The 19564-nt window shown below is 34.7% G+C and overlaps 1 protein-coding gene across 3 annotated transcripts in view; it reads right to left on the reverse strand.

Annotated features, from left to right (window-relative positions):
* Positions 1–19564, reverse strand: part of acoxl (acyl-CoA oxidase-like) — a 72741-nt gene that overhangs the window by 39843 nt on the left and 13334 nt on the right. For all 3 annotated transcript variants that reach the window (XM_048203889.1, XM_048203888.1, XM_048203887.1), the window contains 3 exons: positions 15875–15991; positions 11407–11560; positions 3375–3464 (listed from right to left, as the gene is read on the reverse strand). In XM_048203889.1, coding sequence (XP_048059846.1) covers positions 3375–3464; positions 11407–11560; positions 15875–15991 — 361 coding nt within the window. The remainder of the gene's footprint in view (positions 1–3374; positions 3465–11406; positions 11561–15874; positions 15992–19564) is intronic.

Genomic DNA, 19564 nt, shown 5'->3' on the forward strand with positions numbered 1-19564 from the left:
TTATATCTCTCAATTCTGACTTTATATCTCTCAATTCTGACTTTATAACTCACAATTCTGACTTTATATCTCTCAATTCTGACTTTATATCTCCCAATTCTGACTTTATAACTCACAATTCTGACTTTATATCTCTCAATTCTGACTTTATATCACGCGATTCCGACTTTATATCTCGCAATTCTGACTTTATATCAAGTAATTCTGACTTTATATCTCTCAATTCTGACTTTATAACTCACAATTCTGACTTTATAACTCGCAATTCTGACTTTATAACTCGCAATTCTGACTTTATATCTCTCAATTCTGACTTTATATCTCTCAATTCTGACTTTATATCTCTCAATTCTGACTTTATAACTCGCAATTCTGACTTTATATCTCTCAATTCTGACTTTATATCTCCCAATTCTGACTTTATATCTCCCAATTCTGACTTTATAACTCACAATTCTGACTTTATATCTCTCAATTCTGACTTTATATCACGCGATTCCGACTTTATATCAAGTAATTCTGACTTTATATCTCTCAATTCTGACTTTATATCTCTCAATTCTGACTTTATATCACGCGATTCCGACTTTATATCACTCAATTCTGACTTTATAACTCACAATTCTGACTTTATATCTCTCAGTTCTGACTTTATATCACGCGATTCTGACTTTATATCTCGCAATTCTGACTTTATAACTCACAATTCTGACTTTATATCTCACAATTCTGACTTTATAACTCGCAATTCTGACTTTATAACTCGCAATTCTGACTTTACAACTCGCAATTCTGACTTTATAACTCACAATTCTGACTTTATATCTCTCAATTCTGACTTTATAACTCACAATTCTGAATTTATAACTCGCAATTCTGACTTTACAACTCACAATTCTGACTTTACAACTCGCAATTCTGACTTTATAACTCGCAATTCTGACTTTATAACTCGCAATTCTGACTTTATAACTCGCAATTCTGACTTTATAACTCGCAATTCTGACTTTATATCTCTCAATTCTGACTTTACAACTCGCAATTCTGACTTTACAACTCGCAATTCTGACTTTACAACTCGCAATTCTGACTTTACAACTCGCAATTCTGACTTTACAACTCGCGATTCTGACTTTATAACTCGCGATTCTGACTTTATATCTCGCGATTCCGACTTTATAACTCGCGATTCTGACTTTATATCTCGCGATTCCGACTTTATAACTCGCGATTCTGACTTTATAACTCACAATTCCGACTTTATAACTCGCAATTCTGACTTTATAACTCGCAATTCTGACTTTATATCTCTCAATTCTGACTTTATATCTCCCAATTCTGACTTTATAACTCACAATTCTGACTTTATATCTCTCAATTCTGACTTTATATCACGCGATTCCGACTTTATATCTCGCAATTCTGACTTTATATCAAGTAATTCTGACTTTATATCTCTCAATTCTGACTTTATAACTCACAATTCTGACTTTATATCTCTCAATTCTGACTTTATAACTCGCAATTCTGACTTTATATCTCTCAATTCTGACTTTATATCTCGCAATTCTGACTTTATATCAAGTAATTCTGACTTTATATCTCTCAATTCTGACTTTATATCTCTCAATTCTGACTTTATATCACGCGATTCCGACTTTATATCACTCAATTCTGACTTTATAACTCACAATTCTGACTTTATATCTCTCAGTTCTGACTTTATATCACGCGATTCTGACTTTATATCTCGCAATTCTGACTTTATAACTCACAATTCTGACTTTATATCTCACAATTCTGACTTTATAACTCGCAATTCTGACTTTATAACTCGCAATTCTGACTTTATAACTCACAATTCTGACTTTATATCTCTCAATTCTGACTTTATAACTCACAATTCTGAATTTATAACTCGCAATTCTGACTTTACAACTCACAATTCTGACTTTACAACTCGCAATTCTGACTTTATAACTCGCAATTCTGACTTTATAACTCGCAATTCTGACTTTATAACTCGCAATTCTGACTTTATAACTCGCAATTCTGACTTTATATCTCTCAATTCTGACTTTATAATTCGCAATTCTGACTTTACAACTCGCAATTCTGACTTTACAACTCGCAATTCTGACTTTACAACTCGCAATTCTGACTTTACAACTCGCGATTCTGACTTTATAACTCGCGATTCTGACTTTATATCTCGCGATTCCGACTTTATAACTCGCGATTCTGACTTTATATCTCGCGATTCCGACTTTATAACTCGCGATTCTGACTTTATAACTCACAATTCCGACTTTATATCTCGCGATTCCGACTTTATATCTCGCGATTCCGACTTTATAACTCGCGATTCCGACTTTATATCTCGCAATTCTGACTTTATAACTCGCGATTCCGACTTTATATCACTCAATTCCAACTTTATATCACGCGATTCTGACTTTATATCACACAATTCTGACTTTATATCACTCAATTCCAACTTTATATCACGCGATTCTGACTTTATATCACACAGTTCTAAGAAAAGTCATTTTATTCAAAAAGTCTTTTTATTCAATGGTGGAGATACCAAGGATGTTTTCAAGCAATTACAAACTAGGGGGTCCAAATGTGCATGGTAATAAACAAATTCTCAACCACTATTGTGAATATTATCCCTGGTTTTGACTCTCTAGTGTTGAAATGACAACATCATCAGCCTGTTTCCAAGGTTTCACTTGCATGACTTTATTTTGGTACTGAAGGGGATAATCTAATTTCAGCAGAAAATACATGTCTTTAGGCCTCGGCAAGCTGTGAATGCAGACGTTGTGAGTGAGTCTCTATGCATGTTATACGTGCATGTGTGTCATTTTATGTGTCTATAATCGATGTGGTGCTAATCAGAACCAGCATAAAATGAATCACAAAGCTGACTTAATTACCCCAGCAGTTATCTAATAACCAGCCCCCACACTACAGACACATTATTGCAGATTTGCATCAAAATGACCCCCTTTATTCTAATGCCTTCATAATCCACTTAATTCAATTTAGTTTGTGAGACACAGTTTATATTTTTAAAAGAATTGCCATTTGTCTAGTTTCCCCTCCAAGCGGTCATCGTGTAGATATCTCTGTGTTTTCTGTTTACACTGTCTTGTTTGTCTGAACATGGGTATTTAAATGTGATATTGCACTATATTAAGGGAATATCTTCAAAATAAGTAGGAAAACAAATAACAACCTTAAGGAAAAAGGCGGTAATAAACATGACCCTTGTGACCAAGTGTTTTGTCCCCTCAATACTTGCTGGCCAGTTCATTTCAGTGCATTTGTTGTGTGGTGTCATCTAGTTGTGTAGTGTTTATGAATACCTGAAGCATGACCATGTTGTCGCCCTCAAATGTGACAAAGACGTCTGAATCACACTTCAAAGAAGGAATACGGTTTTCCAACATATAGCCCTGGGGGAAAATCAACCACAGTTTATGTTTAAATGTGGCTACAGGAAATAAAGCAAATCAAAATATACATAGATGTTATGACATACACTTAACATACCACCATACCACTTAAAGTTTTATATAATCATTGGAACAAAGTTTAGAGAGTTAAACGCAGGGCTTTATCCAACAACTTTCAATGTATTTACTCAAACTCAAACCATAAAGGTGAATAGAAATTACTTTTTTTGCAGTCCCCTTTTTTTTTAAATGACTGACACCTGAGACTTGTGAAAGGGTTAGTTCACCCAAAAATGAAAATATTTTCATTAATTACTCACCCTCATGTCGTTCACTTTCGTTCATCTTCTGAGCACAAATGAAGATCTTTTTAATGAAATCTGAGAGCTTTCTGTCCCTCCATTGACAGTCTATGCAACTACCACTTTTTTTTTTGTTCCGAAGATGAACGAAAGTCTCAAGGGTTTGAGGGTGAGTAATTAATGACAGAATTTTCATTTTTGGGTCAACTAACTTTCATTGGTGAAACAGACCAAAAACTATGGAAGCCTGTTTCTGCCATGAAATACAAAAGGTAATTGCGACATTTTATCTAACAATTCTGACTTTTTTCTCAGAACTGTGAGATTTAAAGTCAGAATTGCAAAATATAAAGTCAGAATTGCGTGATAAAGTCACAATTGCGAGTTATAAAGTCAGAATTGCAAAATATAAAGTCAGAATTGTGTGATATAAAGTCAGAATTGCAAAATATAAAGTCAGAATTATGAGTTATAAAGTCAGAATTGCGAGATATAAAGTCAGAATTGCAAAATATAAAGTCAGAATTGTGTGATGTAAAGTCAGAATTGCAAAATATGAAGTCAGAATTGCGTGATATAAAGTCAGAATTGCAAAATATGAAGTCAGAATTGTGTGATATAAAGTCAGAATTGCAAAATATAAAGTCAGAATTGTGTGATGTAAAGTCAGAATTGCAAAATATAAAGTCAGAATTGCGTGATATAAAGTCAGAATTGCAAAATATGAAGTCAGAATTGCGTCATATAAAGTCAGAATTGCAAAATATGAAGTCAGAATTGCAAAATATGAAGTCAGAATTGCGTGATATAAAGTCAGAATTGCAAAATATGAAGTCAGAATTGTGTGATATAAAGTCAGAATTGCAAGATATAAAGTCAGAATTGCAAAATATAAAGTCAGAATTGTGTGATGTAAAGTCAGAATTGCAAAATATAAAGTCAGAATTGCGTGATATAAAGTCAGAATTGCAAAATATGAAGTCAGAATTGCGTCATATAAAGTCAGAATTGCAAAATATGAAGTCAGAATTGCAAAATATGAAGTCAGAATTGCAAAATATAAAGCCAGAATTGCAAAATATAAAGTCAGAATTGTGTGATATAAAGTCAGAATTGCAAAATATGAAGTCAGAATTGCGTGATATAAAGTCAGAATTGCAAAATATGAAGTCAGAATTGTGTGATGTAAAGTCAGAATTGCAAAATATGAAGTCAGAATTGCGTGATATAAAGTCAGAATTGCAAAATATAAAGTCAGAATTGTGTGATGTAAAGTCAGAATTGCAAAATATGAAGTCAGAATTGCAAAATATGAAGTCAGAATTGTGTGATGTAAAGTCAGAATTGCAAAATATGAAGTCAGAATTGCGTGATATAAAGTCAGAATTGCAAAATATAAAGTCAGAATTGTGTGATGTAAAGTCAGAATTGCAAAATATGAAGTCAGAATTGCGTGATATAAAGTCAGAATTGCAAAATATGAAGTCAGAATTGCGTGATATAAAGTCAGAATTGCAAAATATGAAGTCAGAATTGCGTGATATAAAGTCAGAATTGCAAAATATGAAGTCAGAATTGCGTGATATAAAGTCAGAATTGCAAAATATGAAGTCAGAATTGCGTGATATAAAGTCAGAATTGCAAAATATAAAGTCAGAATTGTGTGATGTAAAGTCAGAATTGCAAAATATGAAGTCAGAATTGCGTGATATAAAGTCAGAATTGCGTGATATAAAGTCAGAATTGCAAAATATGAAGTCAGAATTACGTGATATAAAGTCAGAATTGCATGAAAAAGTCAGAATTACATGATATAAAGTCAGAATTGTGAGATATAAAGTCAGAATTGCGTGATATAAAGTCAGAATTGCAAAATATGAAGTCAGAATTACGTGATATAAAGTCAGAATTGCGTGATATAAAGTCAGAATTGCAAAATATGAAGTCAGAATTGTGTGATATAAAGTCAGAATTGCAAAATATAAAGTCAGAATTGTGTGATGTAAAGTCAGAATTGCAAAATATAAAGTCAGAATTGCGTGATATAAAGTCAGAATTGCAAAATATGAAGTCAGAATTGCGTCATATAAAGTCAGAATTGCAAAATATGAAGTCAGAATTGCAAAATATGAAGTCAGAATTGCAAAATATAAAGCCAGAATTGCAAAATATGAAGTCAGAATTGCGTGATATAAAGTCAGAATTGCAAAATATGAAGTCAGAATTGTGTGATATAAAGTCAGAATTGCAAAATATAAAGTCAGAATTGTGTGATATAAAGTCAGAATTGCAAAATATGAAGTCAGAATTGCGTGATATAAAGTCAGAATTGCAAAATATGAAGTCAGAATTGTGTGATGTAAAGTCAGAATTGCAAAATATGAAGTCAGAATTGCGTGATATAAAGTCAGAATTGCAAAATATAAAGTCAGAATTGTGTGATGTAAAGTCAGAATTGCAAAATATGAAGTCAGAATTGCGTGATATAAAGTCAGAATTGCAAAATATGAAGTCAGAATTGCGTGATATAAAGTCAGAATTGCAAAATATGAAGTCAGAATTGCGTGATATAAAGTCAGAATTGCAAAATATAAAGTCAGAATTGCGTGATATAAAGTCAGAATTGCAAAATATTAAGTCAGAATTGCGTGATATAAAGTCAGAATTGCAAAATATGAAGTCAGAATTGCGTGATGTAAAGTCAGAATTGCAAAATATGAAGTCAGAATTGTGTGATATAAAGTCAGAATTGCAAAATATAAAGTCAGAATTGTGTGATGTAAAGTCAGAATTGCAAAATATGAAGTCAGAATTGCGTGATATAAAGTCAGAATTGCAAAATATAAAGTCAGAATTGTGTGATGTAAAGTCAGAATTGCAAAATATGAAGTCAGAATTGCGTGATATAAAGTCAGAATTGCAAAATATAAAGTCAGAATTGTGTGATATAAAGTCAGAATTGTGAGATATAAAGTCAGAATTGCATGATATAAAGTCAGAATTGTGAGATATAAAGTCAGAATTGCGTGATATAAAGTCAGAATTGTGTGATATAAAGTCAGAATTGTGTGATATAAAGTCAGAATTGCATGAAAAAGTCAGAATTACGTGATATAAAGTCAGAATTGCAAAATATGAAGTCAGAATTACGTGATATAAAGTCAGAATTGCGAGATATAAAGTCAGAATTGCGTGATATAAAGTCAGAATTGCGTGATTTAAAAAGTCAGAATTGCGAGATATAAAGTCAGAATTGCAAAATATGAAGTCAGAATTGCGTGATATAAAGTCAGAATTGCATGATACAAAGTCAGAATTGCAAAATATAAAGTCAGAATTGTGAGATATAAAGTCAGAATTGCGTGATATAAAGTCAGAATTGCGTGATATAAAGTCAGAATTGTGTGATATAAAGTCAGAATTGCATGAAAAAGTCAGAATTACGTGATATAAAGTCAGAATTGCAAAATATGAAGTCAGAATTACGTGATATAAAGTCAGAATTGCGTGATATAAAGTCAGAATTGCATGAAAAAGTCAGAATTACATGATATAAAGTCAGAATTGTGAGATATAAAGTCAGAATTGCGTGATATAAAGTCAGAATTGCATGAAAAAGTCAGAATTACGTGATATAAAGTCAGAATTGCAAAATATGAAGTCAGAATTACGTGATATAAAGTCAGAATTGCGTGATATAAAGTCAGAATTGCAAAATATGAAGTCAGAATTACGTGATATAAAGTCAGAATTGCGTGATATAAAGTCAGAATTGTGTGATATAAAGTCAGAATTGCATGAAAAAGTCAGAATTACGTGATATAAAGTCAGAATTGCAAAATATGAAGTCAGAATTGCATGATATAAAGTCAGAATAGTGTGATTTAAAAAGTCAGAATTACGTGATATAAAATCAGAATTGCAAAATATGAAGTCAGAATTACGTGATATAAAGTCAGAATTGCGTGATATAAAGTCAGAATTGTCTGATTTAAAGTCAGAATTGCGAGATATAAAGTCAGAATTGCATGATTTAAAAAGTCAGAATTGCGAGATATAAAGTCAGAATTGCAAAATATGAAGTCAGAATTGCGTGATACAAAGTCAGAATTGCAAAATATAAAGTCAGAATTGCGAGATATAAAGTCAGAATTGCGAGATATAAAGTCAGAATTGTCTGATTTAAAGTCAGAATTGCGAGATATAAAGTCAGAATTGCGAGATATAAAGTCAGAATTGTCTGATTTAAAGTCAGAATTGCGAGATATAAAGTCAGAATTGCGAGATATAAAGTCAGAATTGCAAAATATGAAGTCAGAATTGCGTGATATAAAGTCAGAATTGCATGATACAAAGTCAGAATTGCAAAATATGAAGTCAGAATTGCGTGATACAAAGTCAGAATTGCAAAATATAAAGTCAGAATTGCGAGATATAAAGTCAGAATTGCGAGATATAAAGTCAGAATTGTCTGATTTAAAGTCAGAATTGCGTGATATAAAGTCAGAATTGCGTGATTTAAAAAGTCAGAATTGCGAGATATAAAGTCAGAATTGCAAAATATGAAGTCAGAATTGCGTGATATAAAGTCAGAATTGCATGATACAAAGTCAGAATTGCAAAATATGAAGTCAGAATTGCGAGATATAAAGTCAGAATTGCGCGATATAAAGTCAGAATTGCATGAAAAAGTCAGAATTGCGAGATATAAAGTCAGAATTGCATGAAAAAGTCAGAATTGCGTGATATAAAGTCAGAATTGCATGAAAAAGTCAGAATTGCGAGATATAAAGTCAGAATTGCATGAAAAAGTCAGAATTGCGAGATATAAAGTCAGAATTGCATGAAAAAGTCAGAATTGCGTGATATAAAGTCAGAATTGCATGAAAAAGTCAGAATAGCGAGATATAAAGTCAGAATTGCATGAAAAAGTCAGAATAGCGAGATATAAAGTCAGAATTGCATGAAAAAGTCAGAATTGCGCGATATAAAGTCAGAATTGCATGAAAAAGTCAGAATTGCGAGATATAAAGTCAGAATTGCATGAAAAAGTCAGAATTGCGCGATATAAAGTCAGAATTGCATGAAAAAGTCAGAATTGCGCGATATAAAGTCAGAATTGCATGAAAAAGTCAGAATTGCGAGATATAAAGTCAGAATTGCATGAAAAAGTCAGAATTGCGCGATATAAAGTCAGAATTGCATGAAAAAGTCAGAATTGCGAGATATAAAGTCAGAATTGCATGAAAAAGTCAGAATTGCGTGATATAAAGTCAGAATTGCATGAAAAAGTCAGAATTGCGCGATATAAAGTCAGAATTGCATGAAAAAGTCAGAATTGCGAGATATAAAGTCAGAGCTGCAAAATATGAAGTCAGAATTACGTGATATAAAGTCAGAATTGCATGAAAAAGTCAGAATTGCGAGATATAAAGTCAGAGCTGCAAAATATGAAGTCAGAATTGTGTGATATAAAGTCAGAATTGTGTGATATAAAGTCAGAATTGTGTGATATAAAGTCAGAATTGTGATTTAAAGTCAGAATTACATGATAAAAATTCAGAATTGTGTGATATAAAGTCAGAATTGCAAAATATGAAGTCAGAATTGTGTGATATAAAGTCAGAATTGTGTGATATAAAGTCAGAATTGTGATTTAAAGTCAGAATTACATGATAAAAATTCAGAATTGTGAGATATAAAGTCAGAATTGCATGAAAAAGTCAGAATTACGTGATATAAAGTCAGAATTGCAAAATATGAAGTCAGAATTGTGTGATTTAAAGTCAGAATTACATGATAAAAATTCAGAATTGTGAGATAAAAAGTCGCAATTACCTTTTTAATTTTTTTATTTAGTGGCAGAAACAAGTTTCCATAAAAAACAGACAAGATAGTGTATAAGCTGCAAGTAATTTAATATTAACTTATTGTTATTAAACTGTTGTATAAAATCAAAATCATACAAGTACTCATAGAGGGGTATTTTTTTGTGCTACATATTGAATTTTGCTGACATTTTTATTCATTTTGGTGGTATTTTTTGCCCCGGCTAATTAAGTAGATGGAAATATATGACTCACACAAAATTCTCCGCATGGACGCTAGAATGTTGTAAACGTTTGCCAGGACGTTGATATATGGTTGCTAAAGTGTTCTGAATGGTTTTTAGGACATTAAAGGATTAGTTCACTTCAGAATTAAAATGGCCTGATAATTTACTCACCCCCATGTCATCCAAGATGTTTATGGGGATTTTTCTCCATATAGTGGACTTCACTGGGGTTCAACGGGTTGAAGGTCCAAATGTCAGTTTCAGTGCAGCTTCAAAGAGCTCTACATGATCCCAGACGAGGAATAAGAGTCTCATCTAGAGAAACCATCGGACATTTTCTAAAAATAATAAACATGTATATGCTTTATAAACACAAAATATCTCCTTGCACGTGCTTCCGCTTTCCGTATTCTTCAAAACACTTTCGCTGTATGTCCTACACCTTCCCTATTCTACTTACATAACGCATTTTGAAGAATACGGAAAGCGGAAGCACGTGCAAGGAGATATTTTGTGTTTATAAAGCATATACATTTTTTTTTTTTTTTTTTTTTTTTTTTTAGAAAATGTCCAATGGTTTCTCTAGATAAGACTCTTATTCCTCGTCTGGGATCATGTAGAGCTCTTTGAAGCTGCACTGAAACTGACATTTGGACCTTCAACCCGTTGAACCCCAGTGAAGTCCACTATATGGAGAAAAATCCTGGAATGATTTCCTCAAAAACCTTCATTTCTTTTCCACTGAAGAAAGAAAGACATGAACATCTTGGATGACATGGAGGAGAGGAAATTATCAGGAACTTTTAATTCAGAAGTGAACTAATCCTATAATATGCAGTTGTTAGGGTGTTTTGGTGAGTTTCTTGAGCAATTCTAAGTGGTCCCCAACTAGTCCAAATGGTCAATAACCCCCTACAAGGTAAAAATACTCTAGGGTTATAGTAACAGTGATGCTTACCTTAGTAAACACTAACTAATAAGGATGCAACCATTTGTTTAGTGTCAATATAAAAAACATCTCATGTTTAACACAAGTTTTTTTTACCTTGTGATTTGTGTTGCGTGAGATGAAAAATATTTAAAGTCAAAAGTGTGAAAAGCAAAAAGGTACATTATCAGCTTGGTTACTTATTATGGTACACCATAAGCTCTGTGGTTTCACACATTTTAAAAAGACATAAATGCTGTTCACGCTACCTGCACGACAAACAGCACAGGCTGTTAAATCAATGAGATCTAACTGTTGATTACATCTCTGATATTTAAAAGAAAACAATACTTTATATAGAATACGTTTTGTCTTTACTAGGTCATTTTAAATGGTTCTGTAATTGTCCAAGATATGTAGACTTCTAAATAATGCACATATAGTCATAATTATAAAGCATAATGCATTTAAACATTTTATCACAGTATAGCATATGACACACGTCAGTGTGTTCTGCTCTAACACTGTCCACAAAACGCCAATGCAAGCAAGTTATTCTTTGACTCTTCAGGATGTTTGTATTTCACACCACAGGACAGTAGTATTTGTGTATATGTGTGTGTTTAGGTGCAAAGTGACACACACACACACACTCACCATGCCGCCAGTACACTCACGGCAGTCTTGCAGACACGTGAGGTTCTCCCACGTGCTGTAGGCTTTGAGTCCTGCGACGAGGGCTTGCAGAGCGCGATTGCTCTGAAGATCCTGACCCTGACACAACGCGTCATCCATCAAGCCCGCTGCGTATCTGAGAACAAACACAGGAAGATATTAGTACTTTTATTCAGCAACGAAGCATTGAATTGATCAGTAAAGACATTATAATGTTCTAAATCTTGATGTTCTTTTCTATTCTTCAAAGAATCCTGAAAATAAAACGTATCAGTTTTCACAAAAATATGAAACTGTTAATAGTAACAATGTTTCTTGAGCAGCAAATCATCATATTAGAATGATTTCTGAAGGATCATGTGACACTGAAGACTGGAGTAATGATGTTGAAAATTCAGTTTTGATCACAGGAATAAATTACGCTTTACATTATATTAAAGTTGACCTATTATGCCCTTTTCACATATTTGAATATTTTTTCAATATTGCCGTTTTACTGTGTTTTTGATCAAATAATTGCAGCCTTGGTGAGCAGAAGTGACTTCTTTATCATTTTTCAATGAACAAAACATAGAATATATATGTAATAGTCATTTAAAAATCTCTCTCAGACTTTCACTGTACTGATTTTTTGACCATCAAATTTAGCTTTCTTTTATTTTCCAATAGAGTGCAGATGCGTCAGATAAATAATAATGAAATCTGCAGTGGTTTCTCAGAAGGAGGCATCTGAGTTCTTCTCTTCCTTTGATTCTTCTGCTGTGGTATTTCTCAGAATGTGCCACTGACCTGAATTACACAAAGACAGAGACCTCCAGTGGAGGCCAGTAAAACTGCTCTTTGTGCTGCCACTTTATGTTTATGAACTGATAATATATGTACCTTCAGTGCAATGTAAATTTCTTTGTTATGCTGTACACAAAGGAAGATACTATCCCTTTAATGACCGTTTGCATTTAGATCCTCACCTTTTAAAAAGCTTTAACACATCTTCATTGGTAATATTATTAGTTTCTTTACATTTATGCATTTAATTGACACTTTAATCCAAAGCAACTCGTATTGCATTCAAGGTAGGGGTTAATTGTTGGCCACTGTTGATCCGTACGGACTGGCTCCACGGTTCAGCACGCAGGTGATTCGCAGATTAATTGTGGTTTAACCGCCATAGAGGTAAAGGTTATCATTTGCATGTGTTTTGTCTTGCTAGTTAACACATTCGATAGATTTTAAACCATTCCAAATCTGGAAGAGGCAGAGGAGAACAGGGGCGGAGCCAGACATTGTAAACATTCAACTATTTTGTCCAATGACAATTTAATTTTCCGTTAACAGTCATGAAAGGAACTTTGTTGTAGTATGCTGGAGTAAAGTTCATAAAATGTACATTGTTTCCCACAGGAATTTGCAAAAAATTGTTGGGTGTACCTCCTCTAGGAGGAAAATTTTGTACATTTTAAGGTTAAATGCATCTATCTGGTGCACTTTGAGAGCTCAAAACTTAGAGCTTAAAGGGTTAGTTCACCCAAAAATGAAAATTATGTCATTTATTACTCACCCTCAAGTCATTCCACACCCGTAAGACCCGTTCATCTTCAGAACACAAATTAAGATATTTTTGATGAAATCCGATGGCTCAGTGAGGCCTGCATAGCCAGCAATGACATTTCCTCTCTCAAGATCCATTAATGTACTAAAAACATATTTAAATCAGTTCATGCAAGTACAGTGATTCAATATTAATATTATAAAGCCACGAGAATATTTTTGGTGCGCCAAAAAAAACAAAATAACGACTTATTTAGTGATGGCTGATTTCAAAACACTGCTTCAGGAAGCTTCGGAGCGTTATGAATCAGCGTGTCTTATGTACTAATTTCTTCACTTGCAAGAGATAAACCCTTGAGCTTTTATTTTGATCACAAGCGGATTGCATGCGCAAATGTGCGCACTTCTCTTTAAAACACGCAGCACATACAGACTCTATATATACTTAATCGCTGGAGGAGAATTTAATGCGGCAGCCATGCGCTGTTATCTGTGCGCGTAACCGTACACACCTGAAACTTCACAAAGCGTGCAAACTCCGAATTAATTCCTCTTTCACGTCTCCTTGCACTTGCATGGACACATACACACAAAATTATGTTAAAATACCCATCTCTGCAGATATTCTTGTAAACACAGTCAGTTGTGTCTTAAGTGAACGCGGAGAGTTGAGAAAGTAATCGGATGCTTATCTTTATTTTGGATCCGTGTGTGGGGTCTTAAAGTGACCGCAGCCTATAAATAGCTGTTGTCTGTTATTGATGTTAAAGGGGTGGTTGATTATGATTTGACTTTTTTAACTTTAGTTAGTGTGTAATGTTGCTGTTTGATCATAAACAACATCTGCAAAGTTACAACACTCAAAGTTCAATGCAAAGAGAGATATTTTCTTTTACAGAAATCACTGGTAGGGACTACAACGAGCTTCTTCCCGGGTTAGTGACATCACAAATCCTAAAATTTATATAAGCCCCGCCCCCGAGAACACACAACAAAGGGGGCGGGGCCATGTTGGGCTGCTTTAGAGAAGAGGAAGAGTTGTTGTAGTAGAGTGTTGTTCATTTTACGCCGGACTGCTTCACAAACGAGGGTCAATTCAACACAAAAGATGAACATGACGGCACATGCTAGTGGATGAGTTGAATCAACTCCACAGCAACTACATCAATTTATCCACTAACCATTCAGAAACGTCTAAAAGTTGTAACTTCTTCCTGAGTCTCTCCATCAGTGTCGACTCCGGTTTGAACAATGTAAGGCTGAACACTTTCGTCATTTTGGCTGCGTGAGATTCTCCAGCTTTGTTGTTGTTGAGCTGTTAAAGCTCCGCCCTCTTCTGGAAAGGGGGCGGGGAGCAGCAGCTCATTTGCATTTAAAGGGACACACACAAAAACTGTGTGTTTTTGCTCACACCCAAATAGGGGCAAATTTGACAAGCTATAATAAATGATCTGTGGGGGATTTTGAGCTGAAACTTCAGACACACATTCTGGGGATCTTATATTACATCTTGTGAAAGAGGCGTTATAGGTCCCCTTTAATCAAACAACAAAACACAGCATTAACAAAGATTAATCTATATAAAATTTTGAACATAGTGTTATTTTACATTTAAATCAATACTAAAATCAATACTACAACTAGACCTTTCTTCATTTGTAACTTTGCTATATTGTATTTATGCTTGTAATTAGTGTATTGACTGTTCACTGGCCTTTAATTATGTTTTAATTTATTAGTTAGGTTAGTAGTTTTTGCTGTGGTATCAGATTACTTAAAGTGAGTTTTAAATGGAAAGCAAAGTTACCTCCCAATTTACTTTTCTTGCTGATCCGAAAAATTATTCAATGATCCGTGACTCAAAAAACGTAATATGATCCAAACTGTGAGTTTTATGATCCGTTGAACCACTAATTCAAGGTACACATTTACATTTTATCAGTTCCTGCTTTTCCTGGGAAATGAACCCATGACCTCTACTGTTTGAGTATCAGGAAAGCTTCTTTAAAACAGGTCCTATTAAGTTTTTCTTTCCATGTTCATCTTTCTTTAGTGTGTAATGTTGCTGTTTGAGTATGAAAAAGGTCTATATCAGTGTCAGTGTTTCTAAACTCCCTGAAACGCCTCCATAGTCTTGAGTTTTCTTCAAAATATTCCTCATTTAAATAATTAACATGCAGAATAAAGGGGCGGGGCCTGGTTGAGTTAGTTAGTAGTGTGTTGAAACTAACGGTTATGATAAGGGGCAGGACATTTTCCAAACACCAATCACAACACACTGCTCCAGCCGACCAATCAGAGCACAGTGTGCTTTTCAGAAGGCGGGGCTTCATAGAGACAGGAACTACCTTGAACATGAAAACCTGCTCTAGTACACAACAAAATCCCCAGAGTTAAATCAACTCTGCTCAGAGTACATATGGTCCCTCTCTATATAGTGTTAAAGTAACACTGAAGCAGACTTAAAGTTAGTGAGATAATTAAGTGATTAATTGTTATGATTGAGCATTAGTGATGAACACCTGCTGTTAACAAGCAGAATCACTGAAGAGAAACACACATAACTACAAATGACTTCCAGCCACAGTCTTAGATGAAATCAACTGAAGATAAAAGACATTAAATCCCTCAGGATCTGATTAAACAACTCCACAAACAGCATATTATCTCATTAACTTTAACTCTGCTTCAGTGTTATTTTAACTCTATGTAGAGAGGGACCATATGTACTCTGAGTAGAGTTGATTTAACTCTGGGGATTGTGCTGTGTAGAGCCCAAAAACAACATCAAGACTTTAAAAAAGGGCATTATAGGTCCTCTTTAAAGTAAATTCCCTTTGAACAAAATCATGTGCTAAATTAATACTTAAAAAAGATCATATACAGCGGGAGGTAGATTAACCTTGTGGTGAAGGTGAGAGCGAGGGCAGCAGCCAGGTGTGGCATCAGTCTCAGATGCTGCGTCTGGTGCTCGATGATCTTCACCTCATCCTGGTCCTTCGGACCGAACTGTCTGCGACTGTGAAAGAGACATTACGCACATGTGATGGTAAAAAAAAGAGTTTAATTCTGCAAACTTACACACATTACACAGCCAGAAACCTCTGACACACAATCACATACAAACCAAACCAGACACAGAGGGGTCACAGCAAAGGGTCAGACATCCCACAACACACCTGGATGTCAGCAGCATCACCCGATAACCTTCCAGGTAACCCACTTCTCTAACCGCATGCTAATACTGAGCGCAGGCATTTGTGAGTGTGTGCAAGTGTGTCGACGAAGACATACTGTGGTGGACGTCTTGGTCTTGCGTCTGTACGTGTTTGTCTCTTTCTGCAGTACTGAAGTTGAGCTTTGTACACCTGTTACCCTTGAAGTACCACAAACTGTATCTCTACATCTAACATATGCAGGTGGCTTCCCCACAGAGCAGACGCGATGGGAGTGTGTGAGTGTGTGTGTGCGTATGTGTGGTTTTAAAGGTGAGAAGCCCACACAGAAATCCTATTGTAACTTGCATCATCTAAAGTTGAGTGCATTCTCTTAAACAGGCCGCTTTAAATTAAATAGACGCCTTTATGTACTTGTCACCTGCTATGTAAAAGCAAATCCGGTTACTGATGCCATTGTAGAAACACTTGTCAGGTCAAATCTGATTATATAAAGCAGCTTCGGTATAAAAGGGGTATTTCACCTAAAAATGAAAATTCTGTCAACATTTCCTCTCCCTCAAGTTGTTCCAAACATGTATGAGAAGATATTTTAAATAATGTTGGTAACCAGACAGTTGACAGTCGACATTGACTTCCATAGTAGGAAAAAAATACTATGGAAATCAATGGCTCAACCGTCAACTGTTAGATTACCAACGCTTTTGTGTTCAACAAAAGAAAGAAACTCATACATGAGGGGAGTAAATGATGACAGAATTTTTATTTCTGGGTGAACTATCCCTTTAATGTTGCAAAATCGACACAATTTTAGTGTAAAAGCATCTTTAAAAAGGCAATAGTCTCATTATTAAGCAATTTAGTTCAATGTTGGTTCAATTTAGCTCAAAGTTCATTCACAAAATCTATAAATCAGTCAATAGTGTCATTATTCAGATCAAGTCAGTATGATGTTGCGAAGTTTGTCACCTTATGTATTCTGCAACCAAAAATGTCCAAAAGTAGGTTGTTATTAAGATCAAGTGAGTAATATCAAAGACTTTATATTTAGAAAGACGGTGCGTTCGTATTATTATGAATGGGAGAAAGTGCAACGCGCAATATGGCGGAATAAGTCCCACCTTCTAAAATACGAGCCAATCGCCGATCGGTAAAGTCATCGCGTCACTGCAGCGACCTTTAGGGTATGCAAGTGACGTCACCGTCGACCGTTTCGGCTGCGGTCACGTCCACTGAGTGGCAAAAGACTGAGCGGCAGCATTGGTTTTCAGTGTGAATGTTGCGAAAAACACACAAAACACATCCAAAACGGGAAAGAGCTTTGTGATTGACTGTACAAATAGCTTTGACACAAAACCTGAGGCACATATTTAAAAAAAAAAAAAAATCATAAAGCAACAGAAAAAAAAAAGCAAATGGATCACTGCAATTCAGAAACATCTGAACTCCAGGCAGAGAAACATGGATTTGCAGTTATCATTTTGTGTCAAAATGTTGGATTTTGAGGTAAAATCATACCGTATATATTGTATTGTTATATAGACCTCTTTGGAGCAGACGTCACAATTACGTCACTTGCAGCTGCGCGCGCATAGTGGTTGCAGAAAAATAGCGGTAGCAATTGGAGGAAAATGTGCAAAATCCACAGAATAAGAGAAAAACGTTTTGTTGTGCCTCTGGATGTTGGAATCGGAATGCAAAAAAATATAGTCTTCATTTTTAAAGAAAACCATCGTTGAAAACGTCCTTTGAAGCTAAACGGAGACGTTTCACAGACTGGACTGATGACACCTGCAAGGATTAGTCTACTATTAAAGCAGGAATTTGAAGTAAACAGTAAGTCTACATAATATTCACATATGCAGTTCAGAGGACATACATACATAGCAGTTACAGCATGAAATAATATTTAAACCTATAACATTTTACATAGATAACTTTTAAACATAGTCTATAACATTTTTATTTCACAATTCTGACTTTTTTTCTTGCATTTGCGTGTTTATGACTCCCAGTTCGGCCGTTATAACTCGCAATTGTGAGTTTATTTTACAATTCTGAGGGGAAAAAAGTAAGAATTGCGGGATAAATTGCAATTCAGAAAAGACAGGATAACGAGTAGGCTATATCTCACAATTCTGTTTTTCTTTGTAAGAAATGTGAGATATAAACTCAGGTTTGCGAGAAATAAAAGTCAGAATTCTGAGACATAAACTCGAAATTAACTTTTTTTTATTCTTTTATTTCGTGGCTTCCATAGACTGCTACTGCTCAACTGTCATTTTCTGCAACCAGGTAGGCTCCGCCCATAAAAAAACGTCATCGCTGTTTGCAAACACCAAATTGGTCTATATTATGTTGACAATTCATCAATTAAATATTTTCGATCTTATATTCTGCATAATTGTGTGTTTTTAAATAAACAACACTGACAAAAACTATACTATAAAACTATATATATGTTTTAGGGCTGGACAATATGACGATATAACATTGATATGAAGTGATTACGCGGATTTAAACCTACCTATATTGTAGTTATATAAAATATCACATGCAGATTTGCTTTATGTATTTCCCCACCATCGAAATCAGGCACATATAAATGTCAGGAAACACGACTCTTGGCTGCATGTCAATATCCATGGATTAGTTTTATTTGACGAGTTGTAAGGAACACATTCAATCCCAACCGTAATTCGTTAGTTTTACTCGTGTTTTCGCAGTTTCCTCTATTAAATCCAGTCACGCAGCAGGTTCTTTTGCCACTCAGTCCAGCTGAGGGAGCGCGTTTTCGGCGGGAAAGTGACGTCGACGAATACCCTCTATAGAAACAGTCAGACGCGCGCTTAGGACTCCGCAAGCGCACTTCATACAGCCGGAAAAATGCAGATTTTTTTCTCATGATTCGAGCGTTTAGAAACAAAATTTAAGAGACAGTTGTTGTCAGATTTCATTGGTGACTTCAAATATGAAATTTAATCAAAAGTTTGGCAAACAGCTTTGGAGAATTTTCCCATTCAAAGAGATAAGCTGCACTTGAATGCATATTGTCTTTAGAATAGGGTGACCAGACGTCTCCATTTCCCGGTTTTTGGTGCTCCATCCCCGACTGGAGCTGTCCCGGAAATATCCCCATTTTACAGCTCTTTTAAATTAACCCACAAATACATTGCAAAAAAGTCCGACCAGCATACAGCAGCCTGCTGGTTATATCGGATAAATCGTGTATTGATTATTTTCACCAACAGAGGGAGCTGTGCAGCCACACTACACTTGGTCGCGCGTGCGCCACTACTTCATGAAAAACGTGAGATCAGAGCGCCAATATCATCAGTTATCAAAAGAAGCATCGTTATTGTTTTCAGCTTACAAGATAGTAACATACTAACTACTCATGTTAAATTTAAGTAACA

This window comes from Megalobrama amblycephala, linkage group LG10 (assembly GCF_018812025.1).
Source record: "Megalobrama amblycephala isolate DHTTF-2021 linkage group LG10, ASM1881202v1, whole genome shotgun sequence".
NCBI lineage: Eukaryota > Metazoa > Chordata > Actinopteri > Cypriniformes > Xenocyprididae > Megalobrama > Megalobrama amblycephala.